Source organism: Triturus cristatus, chromosome 10 (genome assembly GCF_964204655.1).
Source record: "Triturus cristatus chromosome 10, aTriCri1.1, whole genome shotgun sequence".
Classification (NCBI taxonomy): domain Eukaryota; kingdom Metazoa; phylum Chordata; class Amphibia; order Caudata; family Salamandridae; genus Triturus; species Triturus cristatus.
The window spans coordinates 676,892,906-676,914,866 of record NC_140593.1 but is presented as its reverse complement, the minus strand read 5'-3'; the positions used below and the strand labels follow the sequence as shown (position 1 = coordinate 676,914,866).

Here is a 21,961-nt window from a genome sequence, read left to right as displayed (position 1 = left end):
CCAGCTATCCCGGCTTCATAAGATCTGTGTGATTCTCTGGCCCTTGCATTTGAGGAGAAAATTAGGACCATTTTGAGTGGGCTTTCAGTGCCTGGACAGCTGGCGTCATCGCTGCCTCTCCCCCTGGAATCCCTTTGCTACTCGGCGCCTGTATGGGACAACAACAAGGTAGACTCCTTTCACTTGCCTTGTTTTCCCATTTTTTCGTTAGAGGAATTCGGTGTTCTGGCCAACGGAGTATCCTCAGGTTCACCACTTGATCCAATGCCTCATAAGATCTGGAAGGCATTTCAAGATGAGTTGTTTCCCCCACTCTACTCTATCTGCTGTCAGTCACTGATGACAGCGATAGTCCCAGATAGTTGGAAGTTGGCAATAGTAACTCCACTATTAAAAAAGGCTTCTTTAGATCCTTCATGTTCGGCCAACTATAGACCCATCTCGCTTTTACCATTTGTGATAAAAATCCTTGAGAGATGGGTCACGAGAGCCCTGTCTAACTATCTGGAAACAAACTCCTGTCTGGATGCAGCCCAATTTGGCTTTAGACCGGCCCACGGCACTGAGACCGCATTGGTTACCGTGTTAGACGACCTACGAACGCGGGTCGATAGGGGCAGGTCTAGTGCTGCTCGACATGTCGGCCGCGTTCGACACGGTTGATCATGAGGTTCTCTTGGATCGTCTCCAAAGCGTGGGAGTAACCGATCTAGCCCTAAGCTGGTTAACGTCCTATCTCAGTAACAGACAGCAAGCTGTAGCTTTACCACCATTTCGATCAGCCACTCGACAGGTGAACCAGGGTGTCCCTCAAGGGTCGGCGGTTAGTCCGATCCTGTTTAATCTATATCTCCGACCCCTCATAGAACTAATCAAGTCATTCGGCATATCAGTCATCAATTATGCCGATGACACGCAATTGATTTTCTCATTTGAGGGCAGTGAGTCGGTTTCGAAGGACACCTTTCACCGTTGTATGTCGGCCACAGCAGAATGGTTGCGAGCTAACTCACTTCAATTCAATGGGTCAAAAACGGAGGTTCTCCATTGCTCTCCTGATCGCTTTCCTCGTGCGTTACCTGATGACTTTTGGCCAACTTCTATTCCGGGTTCGGTGGAAGCCGCTAAATCGGCTCGTAACCTAGGAGTGTTGTTTGAACCTGGCCTACAGTTGGATGTCTCAGTCAATAAGACCGCAGCGACTTGCATGGGCCTGCTTCGTGCCCTGCGCAAAATTTTACCAATACTCTCTCAAGGTGCTAGAGCAGAGGTAGTGCGTAGTACCATTCTCAGTAAGTTAGACTACTGCAACGCACTACTTCTGGGAGGTCCTAAAATTTTGATCCTTAAGTTGCAGAGGATCCAGAACATGGCTGCGAAACTGGCTCTGTCGCGACCACGCTCTGCCTCTTCTTCTGCAGCTTTAGTTGATCTACATTGGCTGCCGGTACAGCAGAGGATCGCTTTCAAGGCGTTATGCCTTGTATTTAGAGCGTTGCATGGATTCGGACCAATTCCACTTCAGAATCTTTTCTCATGGTATCAAACTGTCCGACCTTTGAGATCTTCATCGGCGTTCCTGGTGAGGACACCCAGGATTACTAGAGTAAGGATGGGTGGCCGTGCTTTTAGCTATACGGCCGCCACATTATGGAATTCCCTACCTCTGGCACTGAGGAGTAGTCAAGATCTGCTCTCCTTTAAAAGGGATCTTAAGACCTACCTGTTCCCAAGAGCAATGTAAATACTTCTTTCGATGGTTTGATAGGGTCTCAGCGCCAGGATACCCTTTGGGTGACAGCTGCGCTTAACAAGAAATAAATACATACATACATACATTATGTAATCCCCAGCTCAGTTATTGTGTGGGTATTTTGTAGCAGCCGCCTTGACTCTCTTTTCTATGGCTCACACTCCATCTCTCCAAGTAGCAATGCTACAGGGAAAGTTCAAGCTCACTACCTCTGACTCCTCTCTATTTGGTGTCCTGTGCCCATTCTTGAGTGCTTCAGGGGAGTGTTGCGCACTCGATGTAGTCACTTCAAGGAGCCCACACTGATGCTGCAAATCTTTCGCGACATGTTTTATTGCCTCCTACCTGTTGTAGTAGGACTCACCAGCCCCGGAGCCATCTGGTTGGGCAAGGAGGGAACATGACCAGGCCAGAGCTCCAAAAAAGTGCAGACATCTTGGCTCTAGCAAACCCAGGCATCCTGGTCACTATGAATTAACCCTTTAAAGTGCCCAAAAACCCTTTCGTCATGATAATTGCTCAAATACTCCTGAACAAATTTACAATAAACCAGCAATGACACACATTTGAGTAAACTTCACCAGTATTTGATGAATTTTCAGCAAATGTTACTATGTGAGTTAAAATTAAAAACACCAATTTCTCCTCCATTTATGTCCACCCATCCCTCAGGAAGATCTGCAAGAACCATCAAATGTCAAAATGTAATCATGGATACTGTGTGGCTGGAAATTTTTTATGTAGATTCATCAAACAGCGTAAAACGTATCACCAAGAGAGATATTCCCACCGTAAAAAATTCAGCCCTCCTCGATGAATCTAGAAGAAACGTGACTTACTGAAAGGAACCAAGCAGGCTAAATATTTTGCCAACTATTGTGCAGATCTGAGAAATTGTTCCTACGTTTTCAGCAAAAGACCATTTAAGTGTTCTCCCACTAGCAAGTTCTGTGACTTAGGGTTGATTATGGCCAAGAGGGAGCTCAGCATGCGCTGGAAGTCAAGGGTGGGGCCTAGCTTTCTGAGGTGGAGGACAGCGTTCGCGAAATGGGCAGGCGCGGAGGGCACACTTCGCTTGCAATTAGCGCATAGGAGGAACAATGAAAAGGTGTTAGCGACGGCCCGTGCATGGGAGTCACTGGTGGTTGAACTTCAGGGGCTGATGTCAGAAAACATAGGAGAGGGGAGCATACCCGACCGACAGGAGGAAGCGATAAGCGGAGAGTAGGAAGGGGGTCACGGTGGTGGGTGGACACATTCAACACGGCTGAACCCGGGGGAACGCCCGAGCTGATAGAGATAGGTTTGAATACCCCTATATGCGTCATGGTAATGGGGGGGGTCTCTCCAGGGGGGGACAGGAAGACGGGGGCACACTGACATGGGTCGCGGGAGGGAGTGGGAGGGGGCGCCCACGCGGGAAGTGTAACTTTCCCACTGCATAACTGGCTGAAATGTCGTATGTACTACTCTCCGGTGAGTTGCTGGTGCTCTTGTGGGAATTGTATTGGGATGTTGGTAAGAAAACAATAAAAAAATGTTTAAACAAAAAAAAAAAAAAAATTAAGTGTTCTCCCACACCGGTTTTGTTATCTTGATGGCCCTCCATTAGGAGGAAAAATATGTCGAGTAAGTAAGTAAATGTATGCTAAATTTTGTGCATTTCATCAAAAAGCACTAATGTTATAAGCAAATGAATAATGTTTTCAAGTTATCTCTACAATGAACCCTTTAAATAAAGCCCACTTGAAATCTTTTAATAAGAATAATATATCAAACAATACTGAACGGCTTTTTACCAAACAAAGCCATGGCAAGCATCTGAGTAACGTTCTACTTCCTGCCAAATTTGATGAATTTCTGTTCATCGGGTCTTTAAGTAGAGGAAAAAGATGCAGATGAGCAAGCTAAGTGGTTTGAAAACGCTAACAGAATCTGACATAGCAACACAAGACCATATTACATGTTATCCATAATGTATTTTATACATAATGTCTATTTTTAGGAAGTTAGCATGGGAAATTGTTTTTTCTCAAACAGGGACAGGTTTATTCAAAATAGAAAGTGAAAGAAGAGAACAATACTTAATTATGTAGTTATGAATATAGTAGTTTTGAAAACACTTTTTTCAGTGTTAAAACATATTTTTTCTGTAGAAGTAAGAGGTTGTTGAACATAAGCTTTTAAAGCTGCGGCTAACACTGTGCACTAATTGGAATTAGAATGGTTAGACTATGATTAACTTTCATTGTAGTATGTTAATAAAACAATGGGCAATGGTGAGCGCTAGTCAAAGTATGCAATTCTGTGGCAGTTAGATTTACTGCATAATTATGGATTCAACCCACAGGCCACATAATTTGGCACAAAATGTTGTTTCTGGCTCAAATAGATCTAAATAATAATGCCAGGTAATGTGCTTCACTACATAATTTAGTCCTCCACTATTTTATCATCCTAGTGGCCATCGCAATGGTAAAACTGCAGAGTAGATTGGGGGGGGGCTGTTACTTTGATAATGAAACCCATTTATCCACGAGGACTTGTGACATATTTTCCTTATTTTATATGTCCATGTGAAATATTGGTTTCTGTCACACTAAATTTTGTACAATAAAAGCACCCAAACATGTAAATGAAATAATTATGTTGTGCTGAGATACGAATACAGTGAAATTAACATTTCTTATTCAAGAAAACGGAGTACCTGCGTGAGAGATCAAATACTTTAAAATGAGCCAAGTCTGTTGCAACAGCCAGGAAACTCTGACAGACATCTAAAATGACTGGATTTCCCTCAGCCTCTGAGAACACCAACAACTGCTTGACAGTACCCTGCAAAAAAAGAACACACAAGTCCAATAAGATCTAGCAAAGTATCCTAGCAGAAGGTGATAGAGCTTTTATTTACATATTATTCCTAAAGAGGTCATTAAACCGTTCAGTCTGAAACACAAAATTATATTTATAAATGTGTAAAATAATTAAGAGCCCGACGTACTATTATTTCATTCACAAAAAGTGTATAAATAAGTTGGTCAAAAAAATACAGAATCGCGAGGGTCACACCTGCCTGATTATAATTCATTAGCCAAGTCAAATTTTGGGACCATCGGTGATTGTGTGATTGCCCACAATCATAAGGATGGTAGCCAGCAAGGGTCGGCAGACCATGTGTTTGATTGTGTTTAAAATAAGAAAACAGTTTATTTTAAATACAGCTAGGGGGAAGCATTACTGAGCCGCAGTTGATTTGGAGGAGGAAACGCTGCCACTGATCACTTGTTTGCCTACCTGGTAATAACGAAGCGGAGCCCTGCAGTCGTGGTCGCACCCGCCGCCGTGCCTTTACATCGCGCGGCCGCGGAGCGGTGCGGACCACAACTCCCAGCTTGCCCAGCGACTCCGCCCACTGCCTGATTCCCGCGCCGGAGGAGCTGAAAAGAGGGCAGCTCCCACTGGGGAGCGGGGAAGCATTACTGAGCCGCAGTTGATTTGGAGGAGGAAACGCTGCCACTGATCACTTGTTTGCCTACCTGGTAATAACGAAGCGGAGCCCTGCAGTCGTGGTCGCACCCGCCGCCGTGCCTTTACATCGCGCGGCCGCGGAGCGGTGCGGACCACAACTCCCAGCTTGCCCAGCGACTCCGCCCACTGCCTGATTCCCGCGCCAGAGGAGCTGAAAAGAGGGCAGCTCCCACTGGGGAGCGGGGAAGCATTACTGAGCCGCAGTTGATTTGGAGGAGGAAACGCTGCCACTGATCACTTGTTTGCCTACCTGGTAATAACGAAGCGGAGCCCTGCAGTCGTGGTCGCACCCGCTGCCGTGCCTTTACATCGCGCGGCCGCGGAGCTTTGCGGACCACAACTCCCAGCTTGCCCAGCGACTCCGCCCACTGCCTGATTCCCGCGCCGGAGGAGCTGAAAAGAGGGCAGCTCCCTCCGCCTCGCGGACGCGCGCGGGCGGCGCAGGGCGGAGCCCGGGCAGAGGGCGGGCTGTCTGTGGCCGTCCGGGGCTGGCCGAGGCTGGGCTGGGGCCCCCCTCTAAGCTGTGAGTGCGGGTAAGTGGCTATTTACTGCATAATGAGTAAACACGTGAGTTCCCCATCCACCACAGCTACCATCGTCCCTACATGTGGAAACCTCGTCACGCTTACCTCCTCGTTTGAGTATATGTTGGAGGATGCCGTAAACAGAGTTAACAAGGAAATTGAGATCACTGAGAGGAGACTTTCCATGGGCTATATACCCCCACATCAACGACAGCTAGAGGGCCCAAGTGAAAACGGAACTGAAACTGAAACTGCGACTGCGATGCCTGTACCATTAATTCCTACTGTAATTATCAATAAGCCAGTGTATCCTGGAACTATTAGCGAGGCCCACATAACCACTGATGCTGTAATTACCATTCCTGACTCCCAGCAAAGTCCTAAAATCACAAGTGATAATAACCCCATTACAATATCAGAAAAAACCGTGGGGGAGAAAAGGAAGAGGGGCCCGGTAAACTCACTAAAAGTAAGAGGAAACAGCCCCCTTGTAACAAACTTCAACCGACGCCTATGAGTATGTGGTCACGAAGCACTGACGACTCTGGTAGGGCACCTACTGACTGCATCGTGTATCCAGCATTAAGCACTCCTGATCTTTCAACTTTGGTAACGGCTCGTACTTCTATTTTTACACAAACTGAGCCTGTGCCAAGGGACGCCCTACATGCAAACCCGAATGGGAACCAAATCGACACCATAGTGGACTCCACCTTTAACCGATTGAAGGACCTAATGGTAAACCAGTTTAATGTTATCTTTAAAAGACTTGATAGACTAGAAAGCATCATAAAAAACGAGGAAACTAAGAGAAAAGGGTCCATGATCATTGAACAAACCAGAGGCGAGAAGCATCTAAAAGATCTGGATGCTCTCCATAACAGACTTCTAGAGGGCATCAGTAATAGTGCCCCGTCGGGACTAACTAGTGTGCGTAATGAATGTACAGGGAGGGTTAATTTAAATTTATCATTAACCAATTCCACACAAAGTCCTGTGACTAGTTTGTTGGCACCACATAAGGCACACACCCTGAATAACCCTCCTGGTATTTCGGCACCCCCCCCCCTATCGTACCAACCGTAATACCTACACCTGGACCTGTAAAATCAGCCCCTGATACAACCAACAGACCTCTAGTCACTCCCCAGGTTTATAAATGCACGGAAGTTACCCTTCAGTTGCCTCCAGAAGCCTGCCCCTATGTAACAATACTAGCTGGCGTACCCCCCCTTAGACACAATCAGACTGAGTCTTGGGATGAGCTCAAAAATAAATGCATGGACTGGTTATGTAAACACAAGGGTGTTGGGTGGGAGATTGCAAACGACATCTTAATGGTTCGCAGGGTGGCCTGGGTGGGACCTTCTACCAAACACATCATGGTCGACTGCATAGTCATATCCTTAAGGTCTCCCTCATTGGCTAAATGGTTGTTGAATGCCCCATGTGATCCATTTACCAGATCCACTAATATTATTCTCGTACCACTGGGTTTCTTTTACAGACCCCAAGTAAGGCCACACAATAATATCAATCTGGCACCCCAGTTATTTAATAGGTTTAGCACCCTATCTGACCTGGATAACCAGGATTGACCAATACACAATCAGATTATTACTGAAACACCACTATTGAGCCCCCCGCACGACAATCCCGACATAGCTGAACATAGCCCTACTGAGAACCCCCAGGGATTACGGACGGCTGAACCTGTATTAGCCATTTCTTCTGCGACCATTGTTCCTAAACTTTATGATCAAAACCTGAACATACTTAGTTGGAACATCGCAGGCTTAAAAGCTAAACTGATTTCAAATGAATGGGTTAATATGGTCAATCGATTTGATATTCTGATGTTCCAAGAAACTTGGTGCACTAGCAATCTACTACTCGAGGGATTTTCATGTTACAACAAACTTGCACCTATCCCTGATTCTGGTAGACCAAGCGGGGGTTTATCCATATGGATAAAAATCACTGAAGGTAATAGTATTAAATCCATAGAGACTAACAACGATAACGTCCAGGCCTTGATTTACACGCACGGAATTACGGTCTGCTTAATTAATTTTTATAACAATGATTTTATATCTATGCCTAACAAAAATTTTATTAAGTTATTCGAATTTATCGACACTCTAACGCAGGATGAAAAATATGGCAAATTAGATGGCATTTGTCTGGGGGGTGACTTCAATGCCCATCTGTATAACAGCATAGATACATCTGCTATAAGCAGTGCTGGGAAAACTCCTTGCAGAAGAGGTACTGAATTGTACAACTATTTATCCACCCACGATTTAGTCGATGTAATGGTAAAAGTTGGCCTCGACCCAGTTAACCCCCCACTGGCTACTTACAGAGGACGTGGCTGCTCATCTACCATTGACTATATTTTTATCTCAGCTTCACTCGAAATTTTTTTAGTTAAGGCAGAAGTTTTAGGTACTAGCTATAGTGATCACAACCCAATTTTTACCACTATCAGATTTTTAAATAAATTCAGAAAACGTAAAGAAATAGGGGCCAAAGACCTGACACTATCCACTGACAAGTTGAAAGTCAAGTGGAGAGGGATAGACAATAATGCCTTACTGGCCCGCATTATAAAATCCCACCGCCCATTTATAGAGACGTGTTTGTCTAGTACTTGCCCCGGAGCAGACATTATTAAGGCTTTTACTACGTTGTGTGCTGGGATAAAATCAGAAATCTCGAAACCAGTCACGATTCAGGACAAGACCCCCAGATGGTTTGACGACACTTGCTCTAGGGCTAACAGGTCCTTACGTGACGCCCTAAAAGCCGAACCCAGGGATATGGCATTAGTCAAGCTCTTGAGAGCGCGCTATAAGAACGCGACTAAAACACGCGCAGAGGTGGTGTTAAAGGAACGGTGGGATTCCCTCGCCCGCGCTGCAGCTCTCAAAGACGTAACGGGGTTCTGGAGAGAGGTGAAAGTACTCAGATCCTCAGGATCAAACATCACCCCCATAGGCTGCAACATATCAAGCAACGTATGGGAGGAGCACTTCTCAAAAATTTATTTAGCCAATTCAACAAGCTCCGACTATCTCCCCTTACCTTCACACTTAACTATACTATTGTCTGAAGTTGAAGATGCCATACACGAAAGCGCAGGGAATAAAGCACCGGGCCCAGATGGTCTGTCTATCGACCTCATTAAATCTGAACCTGATCTCTGGTCCCCTCTTTTATGTAATGTTTTTAATAATTTGATAAATTCCCCCATCCCAGAAACATGGACAACAAGCATAATAGTACCCATTTTTAAGAAAGGGGACAGATCCAACCCTTGTTGCTATCGCCCAATATCTCTGATCGACAACACTCTGAAGATATTGGGCCGAGTCGTTTTCAATAAAATCCGGAACTGGGCTGAAGAGGAACAAATCTTAAACTGTTGCCAGCTGGGCTTTAGGAGCCACGTTGGCACAGTTGAACAGTGTCTAAATCTAAATCTCATATTGGGGAAATACACAGTAGCAAAATAAGTACCCTTATATTTGGGCTTTATGGACCTAACTTCAGCGTTCGATTTTGTTAACCGCTCACGCCTATGGGAGATCCGCTTAAACTATGGACTGGACAATGCACTCGTTCACTTTCTGGCATATTTGCACAGGGACCTGAAAGCACGGGTGAGGATTAACAACGAAGGCGAGGTCTCTAGGGACATCTTAATTGGCAGAGGGGTCAGACAAGGGTGTGTCTTGGCCCCTCTGCTTTTTATTCTTTACATTAATGAATTGAACAACTCTTTGATCGAACTATCTAGTGATGTACCTAAAATTAACGGCCAATTGTACCCTGCACTTTTATACGCAGACGATGCGGTCCTTATGGGCCGCACACCTAAAGTTTTACGTATTTTAATCTCCGGTTTTGTATCTTTTATGGGAGAGTTGGGTTTATGTACCAATTTTAACAAATCATTCATAATGTCTTGCGGACCTAAAAAATACTGTACAAAGAACATAAGGATCGGAACAGATCTCTTAAAAAGCACGAGCACCTTTCCCTATCTTGGTTTAGTCTTTTCTGACACAGGCTCATGGAAATCGCATGTAGCCAGAGGTAGAAATAAATTAGGTTTGGCAATTAACTCTATAATGAGCCTGGGACAACCAAAAAAGGCAGATGTAGTGACCCCACTACTGCAGATCTACAGAACCCAATGCCTGCCTACTGCGACTTATGGCTCTGAAGTATGGGGGTTCGCGGACTGCAGTGGGATACAATTAGAAGAAAATAGATTCTGTAGAAGGTTACTTGGGGCACAAATCTCATCACCTACCTTTCTATGTCATAAAGAATTGAATCTACACTATGTAGAAGATTTTATCAAATCTCGCCCTGCCCTATTCTGGCTGAAGATATGGCGCAATCCTGCGGCCATCTTAACTCAACGAATTATAATGGATTGCTTGAGTTGCGATAGGGGCAAATATATACCCTGGCTCAATGCTGTTCACAAAAGCTTGACCAGCATACATCTAGAACATAGCTTTTCCTCCCCCCTTGCCGCCGAAAGTATAATCTTAAAATCAGCAAGGGACGCACTATACGATCTATATCGCACTGACAGATCAAAGGCTGAGTTTAGTAAGCCCTCTATTATTAGATACATTTCCATCCCGAGAACAGCTGATACCAACTATTCAAAACCACAGGAATATTTAAGAAAAAACATTGGGAGATGGAATAGGTGTCTGCTTTTTCGCCTTAGGGACAATAGCGTAAAATATCTGCTATGTTTCCCTATTGGCTTTAATAAAAATCTGGAGGATACGGTCTGCCCATGTGGCAATGGCTGCAAACAAACCCTATTACATTTTTTGTTCTCCTGCAGATTCTATGCAAGGTACACTAAACATTACCTCATCCCCCACTTTAAAGCATATGAGACGACTAATTATATCTCTGCATATGAGGAAATATTACAATTGGGCAGAGAGGATATGATTTTTCGTGTTAGTTCCTTCTTATCAGCAGCTGTTAAATCTCGAGCTTCCATGCTTACTTGCTGAAAAATGTTACTAACTACTAAAAGGTGCTGATCATGGATAAGCCAAGATACGCTTATTTTGTTCAAAACAAGTTATTGTAAATTGTCCATCTGTACTATAACTATGTTTCCGTGCTTGCTATCTCGCACAGTAACGTTGAGGTTATCTCTACAATTTACTCCAGATATATTATTGCCCATCTACTATTTAATAAGACCATCAGATACAGAGTTCTTTGATTTATATAGTTGAATGTTTACAAATTGCCTATTTGCACAGCGCTCTAAAGTTCATATTTTGCGTCTTTGCACAGCTAGATTGTTGGTCATCGTATGAACTACTGGTCAAACCCATTCCCCTTTTTAAATTGTCTTTTTTAGCTATGTACCTGTTCTATGATATTTACCTTACAATTCATTATATGTTCTATTTTTATCCCGAGAGAAGACTGTATGTATATGCTTATAACGATGTTGTACTTTTATGGATCTTCATTGAATCCGAATAAAGTTATTAAATAATAATAATAAATACAGCTAGTTTTCCTTAAAGGAAATAGGAATAAATTTTTTTTAAAACTTTCCCATTTGCGAATCAACTTCAACCCTAACTTGTAAGTTTGGTAACTGATTAGTGGTTTTCAAATCATTCACACATCACTTTATAAATGGAAATTTAGAAGGGATGACCACAACACACGCCCCTTACAAATAGCCGTTCGTAATCTATGTCTGAATCCATTTACCGATTTGGGAAAAAAATTCCGACTTGGTAAGTGGGTATAGTAAAAACAAAATATGCTTTTTAACGGTCACAAACTCTCTGATTAAATCAATCTCAAGGTTTGCAGCTGTTTAAAAGCTTTGCACATGAGGTTCTTTAAAATCCTATTTCTAGAGTTGAAATTTTCAACATCATTGTGCCAATCTCCCAATACCTCCAGTTTGTTGAGTAAAACTGAATTGTGATACTGTGCTTATCCTTTAAATGAGAGTTTTAAAGAATAGAGTCCTTGCAAACCTTTACTAATCCCAATTCTGAACGTGAAAAACTCAGTAACTCTACGATGATACATAGTTGGAACAGAGTCCTTGGAGCCCCCCAGGTCACTGATATACCATACATTCCCTATGTAACCACAGAATCTAATCAGTACTGATGATTCAGTCAGGGTGAAGTCTGAACCATGTTGTCTTTCTGTCTAAGCATTTAGGGGTGAAAACCAATCCAAAGTCACATTTGGAGCAAAACTTCAGACTCTCCATTTGTTTTCAATAAGCAAGTTCCCCACAACGTTTGAAAGAAATAATCAACCAGAGCAGTAAGGATACCTGTGAAAATACTTCTGGTGCCAAGGGAGGGCAGGAAGACCCTGAGAAATTATATTTCACGACTCTGGGAGCGTATATTTCACACTTTTACAAAACAGGATTCATGGAACATGGAGATTTATGGTATGCCTTAAAGAAACACTAGGTGGAAAACAGTAAGTACATGGTCAGATGAAGTGGGAAAACATCTGAACAAAATCTCTTAGAAGTTTGGTAAATAGATGGTTGGAAAACACTAATGGCAACTAGAATGAATAAAGAATAGCAAAGTGAAGCATACAGTGGAAGGGAAGGTAACATGACAAAAATTGTGAAGAAGGGGATGACACTGGAGCTTGGGTTAAAAATGTGAAGGAACATGAGAAGAGGAAAGAGGGGTGAAATGGGACTTAAAGTCGAAGGTGGAAAGGGAGGAGGATAGAGATAGAAACAAGGAGAAGGGAAGCAATGAAGGTAAGGGCAGGATAGGACAGATGGGGAGAGCCTAAGAAGGCTATGTAGGCTACAACAGATGAGTGGAAGAAAGGTAACAGAGGTTAAAGGGAGTACTAGTGATGATAGGCAATTATGACTAGTGAAGCTTGAATTTACGGTTCAACAGATTTTTATTGACACTTTCGACTGAATACAATAAGCAACTCATCCCTGTTCCACCCCCATAACAAAAACTCCTGGGACCCCTCAAGTACCCTCTTGATAAATTAGACAGGGTCAATAAATGTTCTTATGTGCACTCTGGAGCATGTTACATCGTTAGTAAAAAAAAGCCAATAGTCAGCTCCATACCATCAGGAAACTATGCTCCAGTCCACTAGGATCATGCACTATTTTTTCCATACCTAAAATATGCCATACTTTGTGATACTAAACTAACAACAATGGGGAAACGATCATACCACAAGAGTACTTTAGGACCCCTTATCCCTGAAATCCAGAAGATATCTCATAATAACATGCTTAAAATATCTTGACTTTTCCTTAATGCCATATTATTTGGGTCAGTGGCTCGTTTGCGCCACACGTCTTTCAATAGGTTGCCGAGTGATTGGCTCTATAGGACTGCAAACGGGTGGGTGTATCATGTCACTGCAATTACATCTTTAGACCTGATTCGACCCACCAAAACAAGTGCCACCTTTCATGAGACTGAGTATTTTCTTCCATTCTCAATCTTTCCAGTCAAGTCCAATTGTACACTCCCACGCATTTTGGAATGTCCATCTTTCTAATGAAGGAATGTACCACTGAGTACCATAGTTGAAGTTACACCCTTTCACACTTCTACAAATCAGAATCTTGTTTTACCTGTTCTAATTTGTTTATTTTGTCCCTTTAATAAATCACCATTTTAATACATCACCTACAACTTCTATGGCAGTAACGACGGATGAGACGTGATTGTGTTCCTCCCCCAGACAATTAACCACTTCCTCCCTCCCTCTCCAAGAAGCCTTTCTTAGGCACGCTGGTTGCTTCATCTGCATCACCTGTTTTGTTAGTTTCCTGGCGTGAACCTGCCAAACTAGTGAGCCAGCAAGAGGAGATTACGTCCACTTGACTCTGTCCCACCGTTCAAATTGCTTCAACAGCTCTATTAGGGTATTTTCTGGATTAAGTAGGTGAAGCAACAGAGTGTAATGTCAGAGGGGGAGGTGGGGTGGCACATGTGACTTTTAATCTTGGAGTTTCTTGTTTTTGCTAAAACCATAACTTGGGATTTTAATTGATGAGTAATTGCCCATTGCTACTCCTCTTCTTCTAACTATGATCAATCAAGCTTCTTTCTTTGGGTGAGCTGGAAGATCTGATGTTTTAACATTGGCTTCTCGTAGACTCTTATTGTGCTGTGGCTGCTCTTGATTGTGTGAAAAGTTTTAAAAAGGTAACTTTTTAAAGTTCCTACTGCACACAGAAGGAGTAAAAGAGCGGCAAAAAATTTGAATGAAGAATAGTAAAGCAGAGAGTTTGGAACAAGTTCTCAAAGGATCTTTCTTGTTAGTAAACCTGCACAACTGTGGTAACTGGCATTTTGTGGGGCAGTGTTCAGCAAACATCTGTCCAAAGGGTATTAATGGATTGATCAAGCTATAGTAATCCACACCCTCAGGCTCCTTATCAATTGACGTGGTGTTGCTTGGAAAAAGCGATTTATACATTTTGACCACTCTTGTCCACTTTAATGCTGTCAATATCTTTTGTCTTTACTGTTCTCAATACCTATTATTATTACTGTAAAGATTGTGATTATCATTAAGGGACTTATGTACATTGTTAAAATTACTGCGTCAACATAACTAATTCATCTAATGCTTCCTGAGTAAATTCATTTGATCATCAAAGGCAATACATATAGATGTTTTAATTCTTATGGGTAGCTCAAGTAAAAGCTTTAATGGCCTAGCAGTCAAAGAGCCAAAAGGCCAGAGAGCCTCGTAATCTGGGATGGGCAAACCAGTTTTACAACATGGCTATAAAAGAGTAGATCCAGATCAGGTTACAAACCTCTGAAAAAGGAATCAATTGAGCACTATCTCAAATGTGCTGCTAATCAAGTTACAACAATAAAAAATGAGGCTGAGAAAAAAGAGATCTATAGGACGATAATCATCTATATAATCTCCTGTGGAAGGATGAGCGCACAATTATGCAAATAACTCAAGTAAAACATCATGCACACAACAAGAATATAGACCCAATATTTGCTTTTATAACAACACTTTATAGGTTTGTTTTAAAGCGCAGAGCAACACACACAATGCTGATCCACACAGAGGATCACTTATACATTCTCAGACAGTACAGACATTTAACCCACCCGCCCACTGAAATAAATACAGACACAATGTCTAGCCTGTAGTATGACCACCATTTACCCCATATCTTCGAAAGCTTAATCAGGCCCAGTATAGAGGTACCTCCAACCTTGCGGGGAGGTCCATGCCCACCCTCCACTCCTTCTGCCTCAGGGCAACTGGTGACTTCCAATACTTAGCCACGTCTATTTTGGCCAGCAGTGCAATTAGCCCCACTAATGTGCTGTCCCTCCTAGGGGCCCCCAGGTCATCCACCAGACCGAACAACGCAATCTTGGGTGACGCATCGAGGGTCAGGCCCAGCACTGTCAACAACGTGGCAAATATAAACAACCAGTATTTGTGGCTAATAAACAGAACCAACTTTAACACCAAAAGTAACTACATATTGGGAGGCCAATGGAGTCACCAAGAGAATTGGAACGTGCAGGAAATTATGCAGTACTGAATATACAGTAGACCCCTATGTCTTTCTTAACAGTAACCAATTCAGTATCATGGAGGACACAAGAGGTAACATATTGAAACGAGTAGCAAGATATTCAGGATAAACGGGATAATCACTTATCTCACTCCACAATCTTCTACGCAAAAAGAGATGACATCCAACTTCACAGCAATTACTTCTAGAGTGTGACAAAGGTGACTGCCCAAAGTACTGGAAAGACTTAGCTCACATTGATTAGATTACAACAAAAAGCAATTACCATGATTCCACCATTGGTGGTTTGCAATGTCCATAAGGATGAAAGTAACTTATAAACAACAAGAGGGGACAAGCCGTTTGGTAAGGTTATGTCCACACTAAATAGAAAGGAACTGAAAATACTAAAGCTAATGAAGTCAAAATAAAACAATCTGCACGATTATTTCTCAGCCCCACCTAAAAACAATGGGAAAAAATACACCCAAGCTCATGTAGAGACAAAAAGTAAAATACTATCATCAAATGGATCTAGCAGTACCAACATCAGATCTACAGAATACACCAGCACTGGCACTCTAGAGACCGAATGTCCCCAGATATACCCAAAAAAGGTTGTTGTCAAAAATATCGTGTGGACAGAATATTGTTTCAAAAATATCAGGAACCAAAATGTCAAGAAGGTAAGTGCAAATAGGTAGGTATAGATTTATTATTCTTAACTCCACATCTACGTACCTTGAAAATATATATATATTATCAAGGCACATATGAGTGGGGCTATTTCTAGTAAAACTTTGCGTAGCCATAGGAACGTGCCTTCACAATATTTTTGCCCTCAGTAATTCTTGACACAATTTTTTGTCAACACTGTAATTGTTTTCCAAATTTTTTGTCGAATTACCCTTGCAAAAGCAACCCACTTTGTAGGGTCAAAAGGGAGTTTGGTTGATTAGAGTTTACCAACTACATAACTGAAAAAAGTTACTTAATTCAAAATTACAGAAAGGCAGGACAGCGACCACCATCTACTAATAAAGGAACTAGGTAGGCAATAAATTATTTAAAGCTACTTAAAACAAATGTTGAACCAGATGAGGCCCTGGCCATGAAAAACGCTCAGCTGGGCATGCCACTCTCCCTTCTACATGTGAAGAGGAGATACCAATGTGGAGTAGCAGAATGAAACTTAACAATCAATAGTGTTAATGGCTACGAGATTATAAAAAATTGGGAGGAAGCTAGCACATCATTACCAAATTGCTATTCTGAAACAAACAGAACAGGGAACAGGGGCAAGTAACAAGTCAATCGAAAAAATGCACAAAATCTGGATACTAGAACTGGGAGCAAAATGCAAACACAAATGCTGGGAAGCAAAGACAATCTTTGATACAGAAAGATGGGTCTACGTTACCAGATGGCCGTCCACTCATGATTCCAAGCAAATCTGGGGATTAATTTAAACTCTGCAATGGTCCGCTTCAAGACATAATAACATCAATTTGGATATTTGGGAGTCTTATCTATCTAAATTATTGATTAACAATCAAACTACGATACTTGAGTTGGGGAATGCAGTACAACTTTAGAGATATCTAACCAAATGATAACATCTACTTTGAACCAAGCAAGACCAACTTGTGTCCAGTGCCTATTTGAGCTCGTCTCCTAAAAAATGAACTTGAGTTATGGTCCCAACTTTTAGTAATATTACACCACACTAGAAGCAGGAATCATTCGAGAGATATGGAGAGGATCAATTTTACACCCAATTTATAGGAAAAAAAGGGTAATCCAGATGATCCACAACATTTTAAAACCATAGCCTTATTGGGTACTGAGGCAATAATATGTTCCTGTATCCTCCTTGACAAACTATAAGACTGGACAGTCTAGTAAAATGCCACTACTATAAGAAACTGGTTTTATAAAAGGCTCAGAGAAACTTGCTAACATCTTGGCCATTAGTTTGATGCAATTTTCTATACAAATCGAAATGAATAGGCAGAAAAAGAACATCTCACAACTGAGAACATTTGGGCCATTTTCTATACAAAATGAGATAAACTGGCAGCAGACCAGCATCCAGTGGCACTCGCCCGATGTGATAGCAGCACATCATCATGTGTTGATGCACTTCTGTCTTGTTTGTTTGTTTATTTATTATGCTTGGTTAATTAAAACCATTGCATACACAAAAGAATAAAATATTTTACAGTTGTCACATTACTCTCATGAACACTTAGGGGTCAATCCTGATGTCATTCGGAAGGACTCCAATCGGATTCAGGTTGGTCAAATCCGATCCGGAACCCTTGTTTCTGACTGAATTGTACACACTTCCCAACAACCGATTCCGATGCCTGGAAACCGTTAGGGCTGCCCGAAGCAGTTACGAAAGGCATTCGGGCAGGTCGTGTCTTTTCGGACCCGAATCGAAAAGGTTTTCCCCACCCACCCCTTTCTTCAATGGGAGCCTGTGTTCTTGTTCGAAACACAGGCTTCCATTGAAGTCAATGGGAGTCCGGCCGAATCGTATCCGGAAGCATCCGGATACATCCAAATTGCTCCCAGATCCGAGTCATCTGGAAAGCATTCCGGAACCGATTTGGTTGAATGCTTTCCGAACGACATCGGAATCCACCCCGGATTATTTAAGGCCAAGAAAAAATCCCCATACTAAGATGCGGGGAAGGAGGAACTAAATAGGTTCACGGACAGGAAGAGACCTTTGATGAAGTAAGTGGGGCTTAAGGGGAGGCTTTGATGGATCCTAGACCCTGACATTCTAATGGATGTTGTTTTACCTATTTATTTACAGAGTTTGACTACATGGTCCACCTGCCTCCTTACCCTCAGGGAGCCCTAAAAAGACTGCTATTAAGTAAGGGGAATGAGCAAAAATCACACTTCACTTTATTTGCATGATGAGTGTAGCACACAAAGAGAATATGCACATTTTTAAAGTAACTGTGATGGGGACTCACACTTTGTATTGCTTTCACACTGGTCCTGTTTGATGTGAAATAATCACAGGGCTTACTTTGAGACATGTATAAGGATACACAGAGATATATGTAATGATGCTGTGCTAGATTAGTTATCTCTGTATCTCCCAAACTTACAGAGAAAATCAAACATATGGAACAGATGGGTCAGTATGTATGGCGCTTATCAGTATGGTGAATGGAAGTTTCGCAATTGAATGCACAAAAATAGGATACTAACTGGATACTTGTGAGGTCCTGATGAAAGCCAACTAGGCCGGTAAGGCACTGATGTTATGGCTGAAACACGCTGACCCAGGGAAGCAGAGGATACTAATTTCCTTTGTGCGTCCAAATCTGTTTTTAACTCCATCAGGGTGCCCTTTTTAAAATAGAATTAACCCTCAGGATACCCTACACTATTTTAAATCTAGCATCCCACCCAATAACCAAAGAGCACCCTTGGCTACCAGTCTTGAGCCCGTCCAGATACACTAGGTATCTGGTTGAGGATTCTATGATGAAGCGTGCCACTTGGAATTCCAGTGGGCGAGAGTTCTTTTAATACCATAGGGTGATCCCTTTGGGGTGGTATGGAGAGATAGGCTAAGCACGGTAGGGGTTCCGGCCTGTTGTTTTTGTATGGTTAAATGTTTGGGAAGGTGAGTGAACCCTGAATCACTTCTCACTCCCTCCTTCGTGGAATAGAAATTAATGTGATGGCCCAGAAAACAGCAGCCAACGGGACTGCGCTTTATATCTGCTATCTTGATTTTGATCAGCTCAATAGAGGACTACTTTGGAAGAAGTTAACAGTATAGGGCATACCCCTTATGCTTACAGAAAGCTGCTCATCTCATGTATAGAGATACCTGGGTAAGAATAAAGATAGGGGATGGAACATAAGTTAGTCGAAAACTCTATATAGACCGTGGTCTTAAACAGGGATGTATGTTGGCCCACCTAATATTTATTGTATGCACAGTAGTTCTGTCTAATACTATCATGAGGGGAAGACCCTTTCCACCTAGATTGGGTGACTTAGAAATGGCAGTTATCCAACAGGTAGAAAACACAGTTCTTTTGGACCTCATACCGATTGGTCTTCAATCTCTTTATGCTCTAAATGCATATTACATTAATAATAATCTTAAGTTGAATGTAAAAAGAAAACACATATGATATTTGTACAAACCACACATACAGTACTCACTGGAAGATATGGGTAGATCAATTGAACAAACCACCACATAACAATACATGGGAGTATGACAATTCAAAAACATGGACCGAAGGTGCCAACTTAAAGCTATAAGGTATAAAGCACACCATTTCCAATATCAGCTTGGGTAAATGTATAATAATTTATACAGTCCATCCGCAAAGTCCATTACGGATGTTTTCTAAGCTAAATTTCATCTGGCAGTTACATACCGATTGCCAAAATATGGGGGACAAACACCACAATGAATTTGAAAAAATACAGAGTGCTGCTATTGGTTATATGTTTGCCTTCCCAGCTGTCCAGTTTCCCAATTGATACTTGAATTTGGACTAAATAGGGGCCAGACGTACAGTCTGCTAAATATTATTTTAGACTAAAAGAAATCTGAAGAAGCTCTTTGAAAAAGATCATCATGAAGGAATTATGCACTCTTCGTAAAGCTACATGGCTAATAGTCTCACAAATCTCAAATCAAATCCCTAACAAATTTGAAATGTTGGAAGATTGGGATAAAATATGGACTACAATCTATTTAAAATTAATGTCAACAAAGTAGTGTTTTTTCCAATGATAAAAATATTGGAGAGCTTTTGGTGTTTAAAAGAAGAAAAGATCTACTCTCTTTGTATTCCTGCCTGAAAACTCAGCGGTCCGTTAAAACCAGTCTAAAACTGCCAATTAGAAAAACATTTATGAGGTTTAAGTTCCAACTTCTACCGATTGCTGCTGAGATAAAGGCAGGCTGGAGAGCCTCAAATACTCTATTAAGCAAATCTTGTAGATTTTGTGGATATAGGGCTAAGCACAAAATTAATTTTACAGCGCATAAATATTTTACGTCCAAGTCTTACACGCTTGGGTATTTGGACAATTAATGAAACCATTTGCAAATGCGTTTTGGGTAAAGATATACAGTTCATTACTATATTTAGTGACGTTTTTTGATTTAGCAGTAATTGAATTGAAAATATTGAATCAACCCTTGCAAGCAAATGGTTGCCAATTCACTAACAAAAGACAGCTATCGATGCTTATCTAGATGATACGAGTCTCCTATATTAGGCATTGTCTGCTTTTACTCCTGTAATATTTATTTTAGCTGTATTTATTACATGTTTACATAAGGAATTTGTTATGTTTTTTATCAGCTACGGATAAAGTTTATTATTATTATTACTATTATGATTATTACCAACTTCCCACTTTGTGAGAACTATTCTTCTCAAACTAGGAAATAAGGGTGTTTTCTTCAACAGGGTAAATGGGGATGGGTGTCTTCCAATTCCCTTTTAAGTCCATATCCCACCCAAACCTTCATGGGAACGGACATAACTGGAGATTTGTCCTATGTAAGGGTACTATGTTTCTTACATGTCCAAGGGATCTCACAGAGTGGGCAGCTACACAAGGTGTGGCCCATGGAACTGCTATTGTCTCTGCATTACATCATTCCCACATGTACCAGAGTTATGCTACTTTGTAATTGCAAAATATGACATCCCCATACCAACCACTTTCGATGAAGATAGCTCTGCATAAAACCAATGCGTACCCTCTTCCCTCAATCAATGAAGTTAACACAAAGAGACTAAATCTTATCCATCGTCCCTTACGATATAATGATCAGGGGTATTAGGAAAGGAAGAAGTATCACAGGTAAACTGTCTTATTTTAAAAGTGATCTGTTTATTGAGATTTCATAATAAGCAGAAAACAACCCAATACTCATATGGAAATAGTTTCCCCTATGCTGGAGCGCCTGTAATCTCAGAGAGAGATGACAGGAGAAATTGTCATAAACTATGTTTTTGGAATGTGGCCGGGCTTAATGCTAAGGTGATAGATCATACCTGGATTGATTTTGTTAAGGAGTTCGATGTATTAGCTGTCCAAGAGACCTGGATTTGCGAACCTATACATTTAAATGGTTTTAGAACTTTTGATACCCCTGCTACTCCATCAGTTTATGGGAGAGCTAAGGGGGGATTATGTCTTTATGTGTCGAATCTCCTGAACTTGGAAAAATCTGTTCTAATTGGTAGCGATGTTTACTATCAGGTCATGTCGCTCCACACAGACAGGATACTTTGTCTGCTGGTGGTTAACTTTTACAACAATATTCCTACCAGTAGATTTGAGGAGGTAGTGAGATCTATTAACACCATTGTACAGAACATTCAGGCTGCATCAACCAGAGAAGTGTGCAACCTATGGGGGGGGGGGGTGATTGATTTTAATTGTAATATTTGTGGTCATATAGATAACGGGTACTGTGGTTTATCGTGGGATAAGGACCATCCCTTTCAGCACTTCGCACATAATAAATCCGGGGACATTCTA

General features: G+C 41.8%; 1 protein-coding gene across 2 annotated transcripts in view; it reads right to left on the bottom strand.

The window, feature by feature from the left end:
* Positions 1-21,961, bottom strand: part of IFT140 (intraflagellar transport 140) — a 1,808,590-nt gene that overhangs the window by 965,561 nt on the left and 821,068 nt on the right. For both annotated transcript variants that reach the window (XM_085628169.1, XM_085628168.1), the window contains exon 13: positions 4,461-4,588. In XM_085628169.1, coding sequence (XP_085484295.1) covers positions 4,461-4,588 — 128 coding nt within the window. The remainder of the gene's footprint in view (positions 1-4,460; positions 4,589-21,961) is intronic.